The sequence below is a fragment of the Epinephelus fuscoguttatus genome, linkage group LG8, assembly GCF_011397635.1.
Source record: "Epinephelus fuscoguttatus linkage group LG8, E.fuscoguttatus.final_Chr_v1".
NCBI classification, from domain to species: domain Eukaryota; kingdom Metazoa; phylum Chordata; class Actinopteri; order Perciformes; family Serranidae; genus Epinephelus; species Epinephelus fuscoguttatus.
Window position 1 is genome coordinate 44,133,361 of NC_064759.1, and position 19,344 is coordinate 44,152,704.

The 19,344-nt window shown below is 39.6% G+C and overlaps 1 protein-coding gene across 1 annotated transcript in view; it reads left to right on the forward strand.

The window, feature by feature from the left end:
• Positions 1–1,410: 1,410 nt before the first annotated feature.
• The window catches only part of LOC125892576 (IgGFc-binding protein-like), a 42,672-nt gene continuing 24,738 nt past the window's right edge, over positions 1,411–19,344 (forward strand). The window contains exons 1-2 of the mRNA XM_049582582.1: positions 1,411–1,463; positions 16,944–17,189. Coding sequence (XP_049438539.1) covers positions 16,970–17,189 — 220 coding nt within the window. The 5' untranslated portion in view covers positions 1,411–1,463; positions 16,944–16,969. The remainder of the gene's footprint in view (positions 1,464–16,943; positions 17,190–19,344) is intronic.

Sequence of the window (19,344 nt, forward strand, 5' to 3'; positions counted from 1 at the left end):
ATAGAAAGATAAAAGGAAAACTGGCTTGTTCGTCTCATCAAGACCTACAAATCACGTGCAGACACCCCTGACCTAAATCCAACAGGAAGTCAGCTATTTGCCCTTTCATAGTAAGATTTCGCCTCAAAAATGCTCTTTTTCAAAAAATATCTCCTCCTACACCGTTTATCGTATCGGCTTCATACTCATGACCAGTGTTGGGTAAGGGTTACTTTAAAAGTAGGTACGTTACTGCGTTCCTTTTAAAAAAAAAAGTAACCAGTTACTTTACTGCATTACTCCCTGAGTAAAGTAACTCAATTACTTTAAAAGTACTTCCAACATTACTCCCTGAGAAAAGTAACTCAAGCACTTTTAAAGTACTTTTGAGTATTCTATATTTCCTATTGGGCAATGGACCACAGGGCACTAAGCCTACATTTTTTTTGTCTCCAAAATTAAAGTTATGGAGCACTTGCCCTTCACTGAGATCCAATTGTCCCATTGGATCTCAGTGTGTTTCTACTGGTCACTTTGACCAGTAGAAACACAGAACGATCTGCTGCCGTAGACAACTGTATGACAACAACACCCCAGTGTTTTTAATATTTCCTCTAGGGATGTTACCACATAGAGTAAAAGGGGAAATGATGGTGTGAAACAGCAGAGGCACTTTGTCAACCCGCCGAGTTAACGTTACTGTCATTAGCATCAAGCTAGCAAACAATGATACATCCTCACGGTCGGACATAAAGTAATAACATTAACAAATAGCGGCGGGGCTTTTACTCACCACAACTGCAGAGGCTCCCAGCTTCATTTGAAACAAACTACATTATAGACGGTCCGTTATTTATTAATCCCTCTGTGTGTTTATATATTTACTTTTTACTATTGTAAAGTTAACACATCGCACCGTCATTTCAAACTCAACACTTGTTTCAAATTAAAAGCCCCTTATAACTTCGGCTGAGAGAATCCCTCCATTTTCTAAATAGGCTTTTATTCAGAAACATTTGTTAGAACTTCCTGTGGAAGATACAGTAGCTTGATAGTTAACGTATGGCGCTTCAAATGTAGCTCCTGCCATCTGCTGACGCTTTTAGGTGACTACAACAACATGTTGGCTGGCACGTGAACAGACACAGTTCTGACTCAAATAATAGTAAAATAAAAATAGGACAAGAATAACCCGATGACATCACACACGCCGTGAAAGACGACCGGGGATAATTGGTGAGTACCAGCATGTAGCGTGTACCAGGCATAATGCAAGCCCTGAGTCTGAAATATGTCTGTCAGCGAGTCCTACTCCACCTATTTAGACTCCACCGTAGACAACGGCAGCATTTCTCCGACCACGTAGCGAGCCACAAGCTCCGTGGCTTCTTTCAGACTGATAGGTTTAATGTTTTCTCCGTTATTAGAACCAAACGACAGCCGATGCTGTTTCGGAGCTGAAGGACCGGCATTCTAAAAGTAACGTAAGTAACTGATGTCTTGTTTGAAAATGTACTTAAGTATGTGGTTACTCAAACAGCAAACTAACGTTTTAGGTTACTCGTTACTGCAAAAAGTAATCAAAGCACTCTAACGCGTTACTTTGCAACGCGTTACTTTGTACTTTGTAACGCGTTATACCCAACTCTGCACATGACAGGTCAACCCCTGCTGAACAAATCTTCTGAATAACTTTGTCATTACTCGAACGGTTTGAATTTTATGGGCTCTTAAAGGTGATGCGCCACAAAACCTTCACGCCACCTAGACACACTAAAATGGCCACTGTGGCCCGTAGGAATGTCATAGAAAGATCAAACCAAAACTAACTTGTTCGTCTCATCAAGACCTACAAATCACGTGCAGACACCCCTGACCTAAATCCAACAGGAAGTCAGCTATTTGCCCTTTCAAAGTAAGATTTCACCTCAAAAATGCTCTTTTTCAAAAAATATCTCCTCCTAGACCATTTATCGTATCGGCTTCAAACTCACACAAATGACAGCTCAACCCCTGCTGAACAAAACTTCTGTATAACTTTGTCATTACTTGAACAGTTTGGATTTTGTGGGCTCCTAAATGTGACGTGCCACAAAACCTCCTGACAATCTTCAAAAGCTTTCCCACAGGAAATGAATGGAGAAAGGGACCAATCATTGGCCTTTTTCTTGTCCATACTTTGTGCTACAGACTCCATTCCAACTCTCAATCATCTATTCACCCATGTCATGTCTTTTTCATATCTTTCACCGTATTTAATCTGTGCCTCTCAAAGTACCATGAGTAAATGTGGAGAAATTCTCAGTTTACAATGGGTGTGTTTTGCATGGAATGCTGTGAGCTAGAGTGGAGAGGGGTCTAAAATTGTCTAAAACTTTGGTCTTTAACTGGCTGCCAAGGCCACAATTTTCACTGTACATACACAATTTGTACCAAAAAACATAAGAGAATTTGTCCTGGTCGCACTGGTGTCACCATGGATCACTCACACTTAAACATTTTTTTCTCAATCACTGCCATGTAAAGTGAGAGGAGAAATTTCTGGAAGAAAGGTGAGGGGCAACACATTTTTAACTTGCGACCAAGATCACATTTTTGACTCCACAAACATAACAACAATATGGCTGCGTTCAGGACAAGTGTATCTCTCTGCTGGTATGCTCAGATTGACGATTGGACCCACGGTTTGGGAATTAAAGGGAGGAGTTCAAGACATTTTAAAGCCATCTCAATCTGCCTGCTCTCACAGCTGGTCTCTCCCTCTCAGTGACGGACTCAGGATGTTTGAAGGGCAGGGGCAAAAAGGAAAAAAGGGCACCTACTGCATGACATGGGGCCCCATTGGTGGGCAAGAAGCTCAAGAGGGCAGCCAAAAGGGCACATCCGCTCGTTTTCATCATTCAAGAGGACAGCTGATAGGGCATGTCCTCTCATTTTCGCCACTCAAGAGGGCACTTTAGCGCTGTGTTTTCATCCGAGGCGGCACACAGCCCTCTGTGCGTGTGCGTGACTCACAATCTTTAAAGTAGAGATTAACGCAGCAGAATCTTCATTTTAAATGATGATTTTATATATCAGTGTTTTCCATCTCTCACATACTACTACAGCCTTTACCACTGATAATACTGTTGCTACTTTTGTGATTATTACTGTTAAATACATATGGTAACGTACTGTCATATAAAGTCCCTCTATTGCCAAAAATGACCTTGCGTACCCTTGACATTGCTTGTTTTCTCAACATTTCGACTCTTACAAATAATTCGCACTGTCTACATGAGCTGGAGGCCGAAACGGCGAGAGTCCAAGATCCCGCCCAACGCTGCTTGCAGCTTTAATTAGTACTGTGCTTCTGTAACGCCCTTCAGAGCAATAAGTATTTCTAAATACAAAACATTAGGAAGTAAAAAAGCCCTGTGATCTCATACACACTAACATCACACTGTTTAAATTTCATTTTTGAAAAGTTTTTGGACTGCTGGGGCTTCAGAATTATGAGTGTCAGAACAATGGGCAGTCCCAGCACCATGTCTGGTACCTACAAGCCAACTTTCCAAGTAACTCGGCTGATATTAAACATTTTACAAACCAGGGTAGGAGTGAGCCAATGAAATAAAAACTGACTGGTGTAGAAGCAGTGAGAGAGAGATTTAAGGAGGGTGATGAATCCATAGTCGAATAGTGACCCCCCCCTCCCCGGGGTCTAGACACTGGTAGTGGTAGAGGTGGTGAAGATGAGATGAGAGGAAGATAGAGAAGTGGGAAGTAGAGGAATGAGCCTTTATTGAGCTTGTCCTGGACTCTGGATACAAAGGCTGGTGGCGAACAGGGTGGAAGAGGGCGCAAAGACTCTGCCTAAAACGATGGCTGACAGCAGCAGAAGAAAGAGCAGATTTAAAATGTTAAATATGTATATATACTATGTATATATATATGTAAGGCTATCATACAAGGTGCCACCTGCTACTCAGTTTTTAACACACTCACACACCAAAGCATCATCTCGAGCAATTTGGGGTTCAGTATCTTGCTCAAGGATGCTTTGACATGCAGTCTGGAGGGGCCAGGGATCGAACCGTTGATCCTCTGATCACAACCGCCCATTATTTATCTATGAATTAATTAATTAATTAATTAACTTACTTATTTATTTATTTTATCTTACTTATTTATTTATTTTATCTTACTTACTTATTTATTTATTTATTTACTTTTTCTTCCATATCGCTCAGCCTAAATAGATACTACCAGCAGGGATATTCAACCCTAATGCATCTAGCTCAACGGACAGATGATAAATGCCCTACCACTGTACTGGACGAGTGTCACTAAGAGGATTAGAGATTACATGGAGATCTTTGAGAGTATACTGACCAGCTGTATTTCCGCTGTAGGCAGTAGATGAATGATGCTCTGGATCACTGCTATATACAAACGGCACATCTATGGCGCAGTGATGCCATCCACATACGAGAAGGTGACCACACGGCCATCTCGCTGAGCTCAAAATGAGTTACCAACTACTATGCATGCCCTTAATGTGCAAGAGATCGGGAAATGGTCAGGCTGCGCTGCTGATCTACTCTACATGAGTAGGACTGAGGCATGTTCCGGGCACTGAGTCATGGATGACATCGCAGAATTAGTATATGTATCTGTGGCTCAAAATACATTAAAGTGATTACGACCAGGAGCCATGATAACCAGAAACGAGCGGTGTGTCATTGACACAGAACTGCAGTCACTACCAGTGTTTCATAAATATAGATTTTACAGCATGACTTTGAGGAGAGTAGGTAGTGACACATGTGACTGAAAAGTTTTTTTCTTTCTTCTGGCTCTGATTTAACAATTCGGGAAGAGATTTTTCTAGAGCTGAATTGTACGCTTGCTCTATTCATTCACTGGGGTACCCTCGTGAAAGGAATTTAGATTTCATGTCCATTGATTTTTCTATGAAATCTTGCGTGATCTGGCATACTCTCCTCAGTCTATAGAACTGGCTTTTAGGCAAACCTTTTTTAAGTGGCATGGGATGTGCGCTAGTGGCCAATAACAACGTGTTTCTGTCAATATCTTTACGGTACAGAGTAGTAGCCAATCCCCCATCGTTAACCATTGCCCTCATGTCAAGAAAATGTACTCTCTCTTTGCTGAATTCACAGGTGAATTTTAGGTTATTCTTAAAACCATTAAGCAAGTTAACAAAGTTGTTGAGTTCCTCCAAATCACCTTGAAAGATGCAGAATATATCATCAGTGAATCTGTAGTATTTCAACAGTTTGGGAAAATACCTGTTTTTTTCCGGGTGGAAAATAAAATTTGTTAAAAAAAAAAAAAAACATATATAAATTGGCATAATTAGGAGCACAGATTGTGCACAGATTGTGCCCATACTTGTCCCTGAAATCTGTTGAAAAAAGTCATTGTCAAAACTGAAGTAATTATATTTCATTACGAAATTGGCTGCATCAATGACAAACTGATTGGGAGGGTTTTGTGCATGGTCTTGGTTTTCTAGATAAAAACTCAACGACTGTAAACCTTCATCGTGTGGTATGTTGGTATAAAGGCTAGACACATCTAAGGTGAGTAGATATACGTTCTCAGGCAGAGTAGTTATGGAGGAGATCTGTCAGGTCTTTTATATATGCTGGTAGTGTCTGCACAGCTGGTTTAATGAAAAAAATCAACAAATTCTGACAAAGCAGATAGTAATGAATTTATCTGTGCACAGGGCAGTTGCTAGGAATTCTGGGTTCCTTGAAAGAATATCGATGTGGGCCTCTGTACCCCATTCATTGCCATTTTTTTTTTTACAACTGTGTATTATGATGTTTTTCTTCATTTTTCTGTTTTTCAGTGTTCTGGTGTAATACACCCAATTTGTTTTGTGTTTTTTACGATTAATCCCTCAACAAGTCGGAGTATTATTATGTAAATTATGTATTATTAGTTGTCTTATTCCCATTTCTCTGATTTGCAAGACGTTATTACACCTCTGATTGCAAATACATTTTCAATTAACCACTCAACAAATAGGTAGTGGGTAATTTATTGTAACAATCAAGCACTGATATGCAAAAAAAACAAAGTGTCCTGGCTCAAGATAGTCCACAAGGTGGAGCCCAAGGTAGATATGTAGCATTTAATTTAAATGTGCAAGTAAAACAAACAGCACATGAAATACGTTGTTGTAAAATAAATATCAAAAACAAAAACAAGCCTCATCTAATCTCAATTTAGGTTTAAATTGGCTTGTTTGTTCACTGTCAGTCTGATCAGAAAGCCCAATGCCGGGCCTTTTTGTTGGCAAAGTCACTGATGAGGTCTTTGAAGTCCAACTGTCAGCTTAGCTGACTTTCAATTGAAAGTCTAGCAAGGCTATTTCATTGGACTGCTGGGGGTGAGGGTCTGCTGCGGGGTCAAACTCAGACGAAGCAGCCACTGCTGATTCTGGAGCAGCAGAGCATAAAGGTTTATTGTTTCATTATATATTACAATATATATTGTAAACATTAAATGTTATGTTTCATGGAAAAACTGTTGCAGAACTAACCTAGTCTTGGAATACACAAAATCTAAATGGGCTTCTTAGTACCATAGCTCTAGGCAGACAGCTTCATTTTGCCAGGTAAAAAATATTTTAACCCATTCAAAAGTCATTGTAAACTGTCCAAAATTCTAAATGGTCTTTTTACTTTGTTGCTGTCAGCTATTATGGTGTCTTTTATTTTATATTGATATGAAAACAAACAACAACAAATCTTTGAACATTTAACTTTTTTGTATTTAGGCTATTCAAACGTCCCACCAATAACACATTTTTACAAGACCACATATGAACACATCATGATAACGTAATAGACCTTTGCATGATGCTCATAATTACTGAGTAGAACATGAATGCGTCATAATACAATTCAGTGCAGCCTCTGAGTGGGTGCATACTGTGGAGCACTGTCCGACAGTGATATGTGTGAAACATACAGTCCGCTGTAGTAGCCTCCAAGTTAGTAATGTTCAGTTAGCTAGCTACACTAGGAATCGTTGCTCTATAATGACCTGGTGACTTTTTAATGAACTGGCGACTTGTCCAGAGTTTAGCCCGGCCCGATGAGACAGCTAATGTTGGCTCCAGCCTGCGCCCCGTCAAAGGTAAGGTTACAGACAATAAATGAATGAACAAGTAGGCTAATCGTTTCAGCCGCTCTCGGTAGTTTTACTCTCACCATTCTTAGAGAAAAATTGTTTGATGTCCTGGGCCCCTGCTCTGCTGCTCCTACTCCTGGCCTCCTTCTCAAATCTTTTCTGGTGTCCAGATTTGTGTTTTTTGGGGACCATCACCTAGCCTATTTGATCTCCCTCACTCCCTGCTGGAGTTTGCTCGCGCTCACTTAATTCCCATGAGGAAGAGCGCACCCTGGTGTGGACCAAACCATTTTTTAAGAAGGGGCCAAGGGGGTTATTGAAATTATTAAAATTAAAATATTGTGTGACTTTGTGGCTTTGTTTTAGTTCGGATTCATTAGTATGAATATATATTAGTTAAGTCTATGCATAATCATTTAGTCATAGAGGCTACTGGGGGCTGTGTGTGGGCCCTAGTGGGCTGTGGGCTCTTAGAATTGTCATCACCTTTCCCCCCCTATACGACGACGCTGTCTGTGCAACTATGGGGCGGCCAGGAGTCTCGTTCGACAATTGGCTTAAAATCTCTTGTCTATATTTTTCAGCATCTTGTATACAGATGGCTCCTCCTTTGTCTGCAGATTTAATCACTGTATCTTCATCATTAATTAATTCTTTCAGTGCAATTTTTTCACATTTAGTTGAATTATCAGTGAAATGGTAGGGCATTTTTATGACTTCCTGCTCCACAATTCTACAAAATGTGTTTATTGAAGAATTAGTCACATTAGGGCAAAAAGTACTCTTAGGTTTGAATGGAGTATAAGATGTAGAATTGAGAGCGAGATCGTTGTGCACTCTGAAAAAATATTTTAACTTAATTTGTCTAAAACATTTAAATAATTCCACTTTTAAGCCAAATACATTAGTGCCCCCATTAGGTACAAAAGATAGTCCTTTTGACAAAAGAGATAAATGATCATCAGAGAGTTCTTTTGAGTTCCTTGTGTAACTCCGTGTCCACCGGCGCTGCATTTGTCTTTGGCGTTCGTCTGCTTCGTCAGCACCTTTTTTTCAGCGGTACTGCCTGTTGCGGTTGTCCAAAAAAGAGCCTTTGGAGGACTGGGGTGTGCTGGAGTCGCTGTCAAAGGTGAAGTCACTTTCTCTGGAGGAATCCTCTCTTGCTCGTTCCCTCCAGTTTTTCCTGGTTTTCTGGGATGCCGCTGCTGAGGTCGGGCCTCTTGTGCGTAATGACGCACTTGCTGTTGCTTCAGGGTGATGTTGTTTCTTTGTTTCCCAGTTGTATTTCTTTGATAATCTTCAGTGTCTGTCCTGTATTTTTTTTATTTTGGTAGCTTGTAATTTCTCTTTGTACTTGGCTACAGTGTCTTTTATTGGCTTGTCAATCTCCTTGAAGGAATCACCGAACTTTTGTTTCATCCATTCTTCCTGTGCAAGGATTTGGCTTTTAAAGGGGCAAAAAGTGAAATCGTTTCACCGCTAGGTTTGCTGTTGTGCACTGCCTGTAGACCAAAACAAAGTGTGTCATGAGCCATACCTCCCTCTTCCTCTGCTCTCCACCCTCCACCCCACTCGCCTCGTCTGTGCAGCTGAGTACCGCAGCATCTCCACGGACTATTACATCCAGACGGTCCCGGTGTTTCTTCCGCAGGCTCCACTTCACTCAGCTGCCCAATATACCCGCTGCTTCTTCCCACTTTAACCTGAATACCAAACCAGGGCTCGGTGCTCCGGTTGGATCCAAACAGAGAGCTGGAGCTAACGTTAGCTGGGAAGCTAGCGGAGGCTAACTGGCTGTGCTGGCAGCTGAGTGAAGTGGAGCCTGAGGAGGAAGCACTGCTTAGCCCCCGCTTTCACTGCAGGCAGATTCACTCGCCACAGGGGTGAGGAAATAAAACCTAAACAGCTAACTAAGTTTGGCTTAGTTTAGCAATTAGCAATATCTTTCACTCACTCTCAGTCTCTGCTGTGTTTAGCTATTTCCCTGCTTTCCTGTTAGCCTTAGCACTAGTCAGCCGCCGCGCTAACGTTCCTACTCTTCTCCGTGAGCCTAGGATGCCCTTATTTAGAATATTTATACATCCTTCCCCTTGATCCCTTTAGATATATGTTTTACTCTCGATTGTTTTATCATTTGTAGAGTTAAAAGGGCTTTTATGGATGTTCAGATTTATCATGATAGGATACTTTTTTTCTATATATCTTTTTTTCTAATTTATTGTTATATCATTTCCTGACAGGTGAGGCTGATGCTCATCAGTCCAATTAATTCCTCCAGTGCTCTGATTGGTTGACATGAGACAGCCTATGTAGCCTATATATATGCAAGTGGTGTGTTGCTGTCTGTTTATTATACCTGATGAAGGTCGTCCAGACCGAAACGTTGTGTGACACTCAATAAACCATTCAGCAGTGAGTGAGACAGTGTGCGGGAACCAGTGTTGAGGAAGTTACTTTTAAAAAGTAGTGTTTGCTCGTTACTCGTTACTTCTTAAAAAAAAGTAATCCCTTACTTAGTTACCCTCTGTGAAAAGTAACTTTTTACGTTACTCGTTACTTTTACGTTACTTTTATGGTGCTTGACTTTGGGTAGAACCCCATCTCATTTCCTAAATGTGAAAAAATCCGAATTTCCCACTGGTATTTACCACTTTGGTGATAAAATAAAGATTAAAGAGTGAGAATTAATTTGTGTTAACTAGGCTACATGAATTTGTTACATGACAGATTACTACTACTAATAGCCTATTTGCCAGACCTGCTGCATCACTGAATGAGGAAAATATTAATATTCACAGACACTATCTTTTAACAAATAGTGTCATATTCATGAATAAATCATTTTCTGTGCTGTTATTACGTGTGTAACTGTGAGACTGTGTTTGTGTAACAGACTCATACTTTGCAGTAAGCTACAGACCTGCACGAATAAATTAATTCATTTTCTCTTCTGGTATGGTATGGTAGGTACTTTATTAACCCCTCGGGGGGAAATTTCAATGTCACAGCAGCAATTTAAAATACACAAAATAGGAGCTGCTGCAACAGGCTGCCGTTCACACAGCGCCAGGAAGGTAGGCAGGTTATGATTGTTCTGTTTTCTGTTAACACAATGCTGCATTTAATTGATGTTTTGGGGGTCGTTTTGATTTTCTTTGAGGTTCCGGGGTTGTATGTTGCCAATGTCTGAGGTCTGACTAGCGAGGTTAACGTTACATTAAACAACACTTACCCAGCCATACAAGTGCAGTTGGGCTTCCGGCAAGATGGCGTGTTGAACGGCAACTCGACTCGGAGGCTGCAACAATTTAGTCCCAAAGTTTTTCTAAAAGTACACTCAGAAGCTTGAAATGAATCCGAATAACATACTGAAGTCTGCTAAAGTGATAATACCTGGTGGAAACGCTGTGAAGACCCAAATGCCGAGCGAACCGGAGGTAATGTCGACTAATGAGGAGCAGGCCTGCAACCACGACTATGCTATGGAGGCTAACTTGGTTAAACAAGCCAAACGAAAAGACGCTGGGTCCGCCCCACCGACCCCGAGCAAGCCTCCATCCGGCAAGAAAAGCAAAAGCGAGATGGAGGTCTCCAACCTCACCATACTAGAAGCCATTCAAGGTATGGAAAAAAACTTTGACGAGCTAAAAGAACAGGCTAAACAAACTAGCTGCATGTTAGCTGCATTGACCAAAGCGGTGCAGTTTAATGCTGAAGAAGTTAAGGAATGCAAGGAAAAAGTAACTGAACTGGAAAAACAACACCAACTCCTCAAACGTGAAAATGATGAACTAAAAGAGAGAATTAAAGAACAGGAAAGATACAAGATGCGATGGTGCCTGAAGCTGAAAGGTTTGGAGGAAAAATCTGACGAGAACGTCCGAGCTGACACCATACAGCTCTTCAGGGAAATTGCTCCGAACTTAGAAATGCGCCAGCTAGAAGAAGCCGTCGATGTCGTACACAGGGTTGGAAAGAAGGAAAACAACCACAGCAGACCACTGGTTGTGCTGTTCGTATGGAGGCTGGTCAAAGAAAAGATCTGGCGCAGAAGCAAGGATTCCCCGGTGTGCAAGGAGAGAGGCGTCCGCTTTGCGGAGATGATGCCACTGGAAGACAGAGAGGCGAGGAAAAAGTTGTGGCCGCAGATTGAACAGGCTCGCCGGGAAGGAAAACGAGCCTACTACCGTGGGCCACACGGATACATAGAGGGTCGAAAAATTGGCTGACAAAATGCAGACTTTGGTACAAGAATACACAATATGAGTGAAAGATGGTAATACGGGACACAGTTGCTTATTAAAAAGAGTAAGTTCAGCTCTATACTTGTAAACACTGAGTGTTATTGTTAAATTTGTTAATTTTATTTTGACTGAATGTTCAAGTGCACTATTTCATTTGCTTCGTTAAATGTGAGGGGTCTGAAAGACTTGGTTAAAAAAAAATCTCTATTTTTGTTTTGCAAAGGGCGGAAAGCACATTGTATACTATTACAGGAAACTCATTCTTCCGATGCAGATGTGAACTTTTGGACTAATATGTGGGGTGATCGAATATTGTTCAGCCATGGAAGCAACAGGTCTGCTGATGTTGCTATTTGTTTTCATAGATTTCCAAGGGATGTAATCACACACAGAACGGATAGAGAAGGTCACTGGCTAATTGCTGTTCTAAAGATTGAAAGTCATTTTTTGATTTTAATTAATATATATGGTCACAGGTCTGTTGCTCAAAACAGGCAAATGCTTGAAGATATTACTTCAGAGATAAATGAGCTGAAAGCACTCCATCCCACTGACGTTATTTTAATAGGAGGTGATTGGAATATGGTGCCAGATGAATGGGAAGATAGATGGCCCTCCAAGTTTAACAATCACCATTTTAATCCCCTTATTGAAAATTTTATTAGAGATAACAGCTTGGTTGATATCTGGAGAACTCAAAACCCAAGAAAAAAACAATACTCCTGGTACAAGCCTAATGGTACCGCTAAATCTAGACTTGACTACTACGGATATGCTGGAGAAATTTATCTCTGAAGCTTTAATCTCCAAAGCTCCTTTAACTGATCACTGTATTACTGGAATAACATTGAATTCGAGTGTTAGGAAAAAGAAAAACAAAGGTTACTGGAAATTTAACTCTAACCTACTAGAACATAAAGACTATTGTTCCAAAATAAAAAAAAATGATAACTGAAATTGAAAGGGATAACAGCATAAATAGTTTTTGTAATAAATGGGAATTCGTTAAATTCAAAATTAGAGAATTCTCTATCAAAACCAGTAAAGAATTAAATAAAAAAAGTAGAGAAGAAGAAAGCAATTTGTTTTGTGAAATCAATCAGTGTTGTGGCAAACCAGATTTGTCTAGTGAAGACAAGGAAAAATTATTGCTTCTACAATCCAAAATTGATGATATTTATATGAAGAGAGTCCAGGGTGCTTTTGTCAGGTCAAGGGAAAAATGGATGGAGGAGGGAGAAAAAAACACATCATACTTCAGCAGGCTGGAGAAAAAAAGACAGGAAAACAAGGCTATAACTAGTTTGTTGATTAATGGAAGAGAATGCAAGGATAGCAAAATTATTGAGAAAGAAATTTTTATGTTCTATAGCAAATTATATTCGTCTGTATACTCTCCTATTGATTCAACCAACTTCTTTGACCAAATTGCAAATTTTAAACCCAACATCAATAACTCATTCAAAACAATTTGTGATTCAGATTTAAAAATAGAAGAATTAGACGCGGTCAGTTTGAAATTGTCACTTAACAAGGCCCCTGGCTCTGATGGGCTCACTGCAAATTTCTATCATTTCTTTTGGAAAGATATTAGAAATCTGTTGTTCAAAGCTATACAAGAATGCATTGCGAAACAAGAGCTAATGCCCAGTATGAAACAAGGGCTGATAACACTAATTCCCAAACACAGCAAAGATAAAAGACTCTTAGATAATTTAAGACCTATTACACTCCTCAACACTGATTATAAATTGCTGTCAGGATGTATAGCTGCCAGACTTAAAGAAGGTTTGTCACAACTTATTGATGAAACGCAATCTGGCTTCCTAAATGGAAGATCTATTCACAACAACATACGACTGGTTTTGGATTTGATCGATTACAGTCATGTATTATCAGAGGAGGGGTTCATTCTCTTCCTAGACTTCTATAAGGCTTTCGATTCAGTGGAGCACCCCTTCATATTAAGTACTTTAAATTATTTTGGTTTTGGTCAGAAATTTATAAACCTGATTGGTATGTTATATAAAGATATTAATAGTTGTGTGGCTTTGGAACAAGGTACTTGCCCAAGATTTCAGGTAAATAGGGGTATTAGACAGGATTGCAACAGCTCTCCCTTGTTATTTATTCTAGTAGCCGAGCTATTATCAATTATGATAAAAAAAATAATGGTATTGAAGGAATAAATATTTTAGAAAGAAATATAATAATAAGTCAATTTGCGGACGATACAACTTTATTTTTAAAAAATGAAATGCAAATTCCTAAAGTATTAAACTCCATCAACATATTTTCCAAAGCGTCAGGCTTGAAACTAAATATTGATAAATGTGAAATATTGGCACTTCATGATCAGCCGGCACTGTCAATATGTAACATTTCAGTCAAAAGTCAAGCGAAATACTTGGGTATAGTTATTACTAAGAATAAAGAAACAAGGGAGAGGGAAAATGTTTGTAAAAATGTGGATAAATGTAAAACTATTCTGAATTCTTGGTTACAGAGAGACATTACTGTATTTGGGAGGGTTCTGCTTTCTAAAATGGAGTTTGTCAAGAGTTATTTATCCTGCCTTTTCACTTGAAATTTCAGACAAAATGACTAAACTTATTAATAATTTAAACTTCAAATTTATTTGGAAGAACAAATGCCAGTACATTAGAAGAGCTGGTGTGGTCAAGAGTATCGAAGAGGGCGGCTTAAATGCTATTGACTTCTCAGTTATGAATGGTGCTCTAAAACTAAAATGGCTCAGTTCTTTTATTCTGCACAAAGACTCTTTTTGGTTTACCATTCCAAAAGCAATTTTTCAAAAAATGGGAGGCATTGATTTTCTATTGCGCTGTGATTACGATGTATATAAATTGCCTGTGAAGCTTTCGAATTATCACCAGCAAGTTCTCCTTTACTGGAATCTGATATATAAACACAATTTTACTCCTCACAATTCCCCTTTGTGGAATAATAGATATGTTTTGACCAATTGTAAGTCATTATTTTTGAAGACTTGGTTAGACAAAGGTATTTGGACAGTATCGCATCTTATGGATAATCAGGGCAATCTACTAACCCACGAGAACCTTTGTGTTAAATATAACCTGCAATGCTGTGTCAAAGAATATGAGAAAGTAATGAAAGCCATTCCAACTTCTTTTAAAATGATGACTCAACAACTGGTGATACATTCGAATGTTTCAGAAATGAGATCACTCTGTGTGGAAGGAATCAGCTTAGGAAGCAAACTTTTCTCTAACAAGTTCATTAGAAATGTTTTAACTTCACATCACTACCCTTGTCAACTAAAAAGAAAATATGTTTTAAGTGATTATTCTGTGGTGGAGGCAAAGAAGATAAGGAAGCGATATATGTCTTATCCAATCCCTCATAAAGCAAAAGAGGTTGTATTTAAAATTCTAAATGATATCTATCCTTCCAACCATTTCTTGCACATAAGATTTAATTGGGAAAATAATACATGTGGATTTTGTGAAAGAGACATTCAAACTGTGGAACATATTTTCTTTGAGTGTGAACATGTTTTAGATTTTTGGTTAGCTTTTCGAAGCTGGATGTTAACCAAACAAATCACTTTGCAACAGCTGAACTAGATGTCTATTAAAGTCGGAGTACAGCTCAAGGAGAAAAACTTGGACTTCTTGGTAAACAATTTAATTATACTCGGTAAACATTACATTCACAGATGCAAATTCCTCAAGGTCAAACCCCACATCAACGGATGGAAGAATGAACTGAACCTATACAAAAAATCCTTATTTTTCATGTCTAATAAAAATACCCTGAGACTTTATTCTTTACTTGAACTATACTTACTCCTCGAGTAAGACCCTCACTGTTTACTTTCGGGGTTTTTTTTGTTTTAATTTTTTTTTATCTTGACAGCTGTTCCAACATCTTTTATATTAATTTGTCAAATATGCCTGAAATGTTTGTACTGATGACGTTTATTCAATAAAATTAAAAAAAAAAAAAAAAAAAAAAGGTGCAGTTCGCTGTCAGTATATAGTTGGTCGACTTGTTCAGAATCGCCCAGGTCTTGTACATTAGTTAACGTTACTGTTTTGTGTCCTTGTCACTGGCTCGGCAGTACTTCGGTCCGTAGAGCACAAAAACCATCAGATAAATCCCGGTATTCAATATCTTGGACATGACCGCAAAGTACAAAATTATACACATCAAGGGATTTATATGCCTTGAGTTTCTCCACAAGATATAAAAAAATGTCTGGCCACTGTAGCTTAGGCCATTTTGTTGGGTAGGTGACCCTCTGACCCAACATTAAGTACGGGTCAGGAAACCTCACTCCGTTGCTAATTGTTAGCTTATTACAATAAGCTAACCTGTCTTCGGTTGACAAACCGTTAAAATAATCCGAGGAGGCGTGTGTATCTTCCATATTCCTCATACGATTCTTGATTTTGGCGCTCCTGTCTGTACTGTTGACGTGGCAACTGTCACAGTTCCTGCCTAGCATAGACATATATACATAAATCGTGCGCTGAGCCGTACGTCAACGTCGCCGCCATATTGGATGTGGCAAGGCTGCGTTGTAAACTAATGCAAGTGAATGGACTTAATTTCATTAAGTGCCTTTCTACAAAGAAATTTACGTTAATGCCTCTCGTTTATTCATTCACACACACACTAATATACTTGGGAAACAGTGTAAAACAATGTATTTGATCTTCTCAGATGGCTAAGATAAGAACTTTATTGATCCCACACAGGAGTAATGCACCTTACATCAGCTATAGAGAACAAGGTAGTGCCGAAAAACAATACACAGTACACATACATACACACACACACACACACACACACACACACATATATATATATATATATATATGTATATATATATTGGATAAATATATATATATATATATATATATATATATATACAGGACACCCCATGCATTTGTGAAATATTGCATTAAGAATCACTCTTAGGTCTTCAAGTGCAATTTCTTTTAGTACAGTCACAGCCAAAATACTAAATAAATCCTAAAAAAGCCATTAAAAACTTAAAATTGATTGGTTCCATAAAAATACATAAGAAATTTTGAGTATTGGGTCATTTTGGTACCAGTGATGAAGGTCGTTCTTTTTATTAAAAGACACAATTTTTGTTGCCAAGCTTCGTGTCTACATAAAGCCAGCACATTTGAAAGTTCTTCAGACACAAAAATGGCTAAAACAAGGAACCTAACGCAGGAAACACGCCTGAAGATAAAGATTCTCAGCCAGGAAGGGTACAGCTGCCGCCAGATAGCCAGGAAGTGCAGATGCAGTCCTTCAGCAGTTGGATACACTCTGTAGAAATACAGACGAACCAACAGCTTGGAAGACAAACCAAGATCTGGAGCCTGACCATTTAGAGTTTTGTAAGTTAGGAGTAGGATTTTAAATTCAAGTTACTGGCTTCTGGAGATTTAGCTCAGATTTATCTTTTACACAGACTCTCACTCTGAGATATCAATAGGCTTTAGAATGCCCCCTTTAAAATGCTTTCAAATCTCACAGTAATTTGTGTTTTGTCCCTCACAGGCTCCAGTCTCTCTGCTGTGCTGAAGATGATTCAAAAGTGGAAGACGAATAAGTCTGACCAGTTCTGTCATGATAACTGTGCTGGTCGCTGTCCCACATGTTCACCAAAGCAGCAGATCCACTATCGCATGACCAAATTCTGTGGCATTCTGACAAAGTCAGATGGACCATTTTCAGCCTGCCACAAAAAAGTTGACTCCTCTGTGTACCTGGACAACTGTGTCTATGATGTCTGTATCAATAAAGGTGAGCCAGTATTTGAATGTTCACAGTTATGGGGCAAAATGCACACTAAAATATTCACTGATGCAAACGATTTTGTTCCAACACAGTCTCACTCCCAACTCGTAACACATCGCCACTCAGTCAGTGGACTTTCACATCCACATATGATGTGCTAGGTATCCTGGGTGTGTCTGTTGTTGACATTCTGGGACAACATGTCAATTTACACCTGTTACATGTAGTGTCTCTTCTCAAAATACACTTTCACAGGAAATATACAGTTTCTGCTCGTTAGATGCATACAGTGTTTTCAAATAATATCTATAACATCAGTACAACACCTTGTATTCACATGGCTTATGGGTATTTATTGTGCAACCTAAGCACAAGACAGTTGTCTTGGTGCTCTTCACCAAGGTGCCACACATGCTGAAAGAGAGCACCAAGACAACTGTCCCTTGCCTACAGTTAAGTATAGTGGTGGCAGCATCATGGTTTAGGGTTGCATGAGTGCTGCTGGCTCTGGGGAGCTCGGTTCATTTAGGGAAATATGAATTCCAAGCAGAGCATGATCGCCCCTCTTCAGAAACTGAGCCGCAATGCAGTTTTCCAACATGATAATGACCCAAAACACACCTAGAAGATGACAACTGCCTTGCTGAGGAAGCTGAAGGTAAAGGTGATGGACTGGCCAAGTATGTATCCAGCCCTAAACTCACCTATGCACCTGTGGGGCATCCTCAAGCTGAAGGTGGAGGAGCGCAAGGTGTCTTCACATCCATCTGCTCCATGACGTCATCATGGAGGAGTGGGAGAGGATTCCTGAAGCAACCTGTGAGCTCTGGTGAATTCCATGCCCAAAGGGTTAAGGCAGTGCTAGATAATAATGGTTGGCACACAAAATATTGACACTTTAGGCACAATTTGGACATGTTCACTGTGGGGTGTACTCACTTACGTTGCCAGCTGTTTAGATGTTGATGGCTGTGTTTTGAGTAATTTTCAGAGGAAGGTAAATCTATACTACTATACAAGCTGTACACTGACTACATTAAGTTACATCAAAGTGTCATTTCTATAGTGTTGTCCCATGAAAAGATATAATAAAATATTTCCAAAAATGGGAGGGGTGTACTCACTTATGTGATATATATATATATACATATATATATATATATATATATATATATATATATATACAGTACAGGCCAAAAGTTTGGACACACCTTCTCATTCAATGCGTTTTCTTTATTTTCATGACTATTTACATTGTAGATTCTCACTGAAGGCATCAAAACTATGAATGAACACATGTGGAGTTATGTACTTAACAAAAAAAGGTGAAATAACTGAAAACATGTTTTATATTCTAGTTTCTTCAAAATAGCCACCCTTTGCTCTGATTACTGCTTTGCACACTCTTGGCATTCTCTCCATGAGCTTCAAGAGGTAGTCACCTGAAATGGTTTTCCAACAGTCTTGAAGGAGTTCCCAGGGGTGTTTAGCACTTGTTGGCCCCTTTGCCTTCACTCTGCGGTCCAGCTCACCCCAAACCATCTCGATTGGGTTCAGGTCCGGTGACTGTGGAGGCCAGGTCATCTGCCGCAGCACTCCATCACTCTCCTTCTTGGTCAAATAGCCCTTACACAGCCTGGAGGTGTGTTTGGGGTCATTGTCCTGTTGAAAAATAAATGATCGTCCAACTAAACGCAAACCGGATGGGATGGCATGTCGCTGCAGGATGCTGTGGTAGCCATGCTGGTTAAGTGTGCCTTCAATTTTGAATAAATCCCCAACAGTGTCACCAGCAAAACACCCCCACACCATCACACCTCCTCCTCCATGCTTCACAGTGGGAACCAGGCATGTGGACTCCATCCATTCACCTTTTCGTCTCACAAAGACACGGTTGGAACCAAAGATCTCAAATTTGGACTCATCAGACCAAAGCACAGATTTCCACTGGTCTAATGTCCATTCCTTGTGTTTCTTGGCCCAAACAAATCTCTTCTGCTTGTTGCCTCTCATAGCAGTGGTTTCCTAGCAGCTATTTGACCATGAAGGCCTGATTGCACAGTCTCCTCTTAACAGTTGTTCTAGAGATGGGTCTGCTGCTAGAACTCTGTGTGGCATTCATCTGGTCTCTGATCACAGGCTCTGTTAACTTGCGATTTCT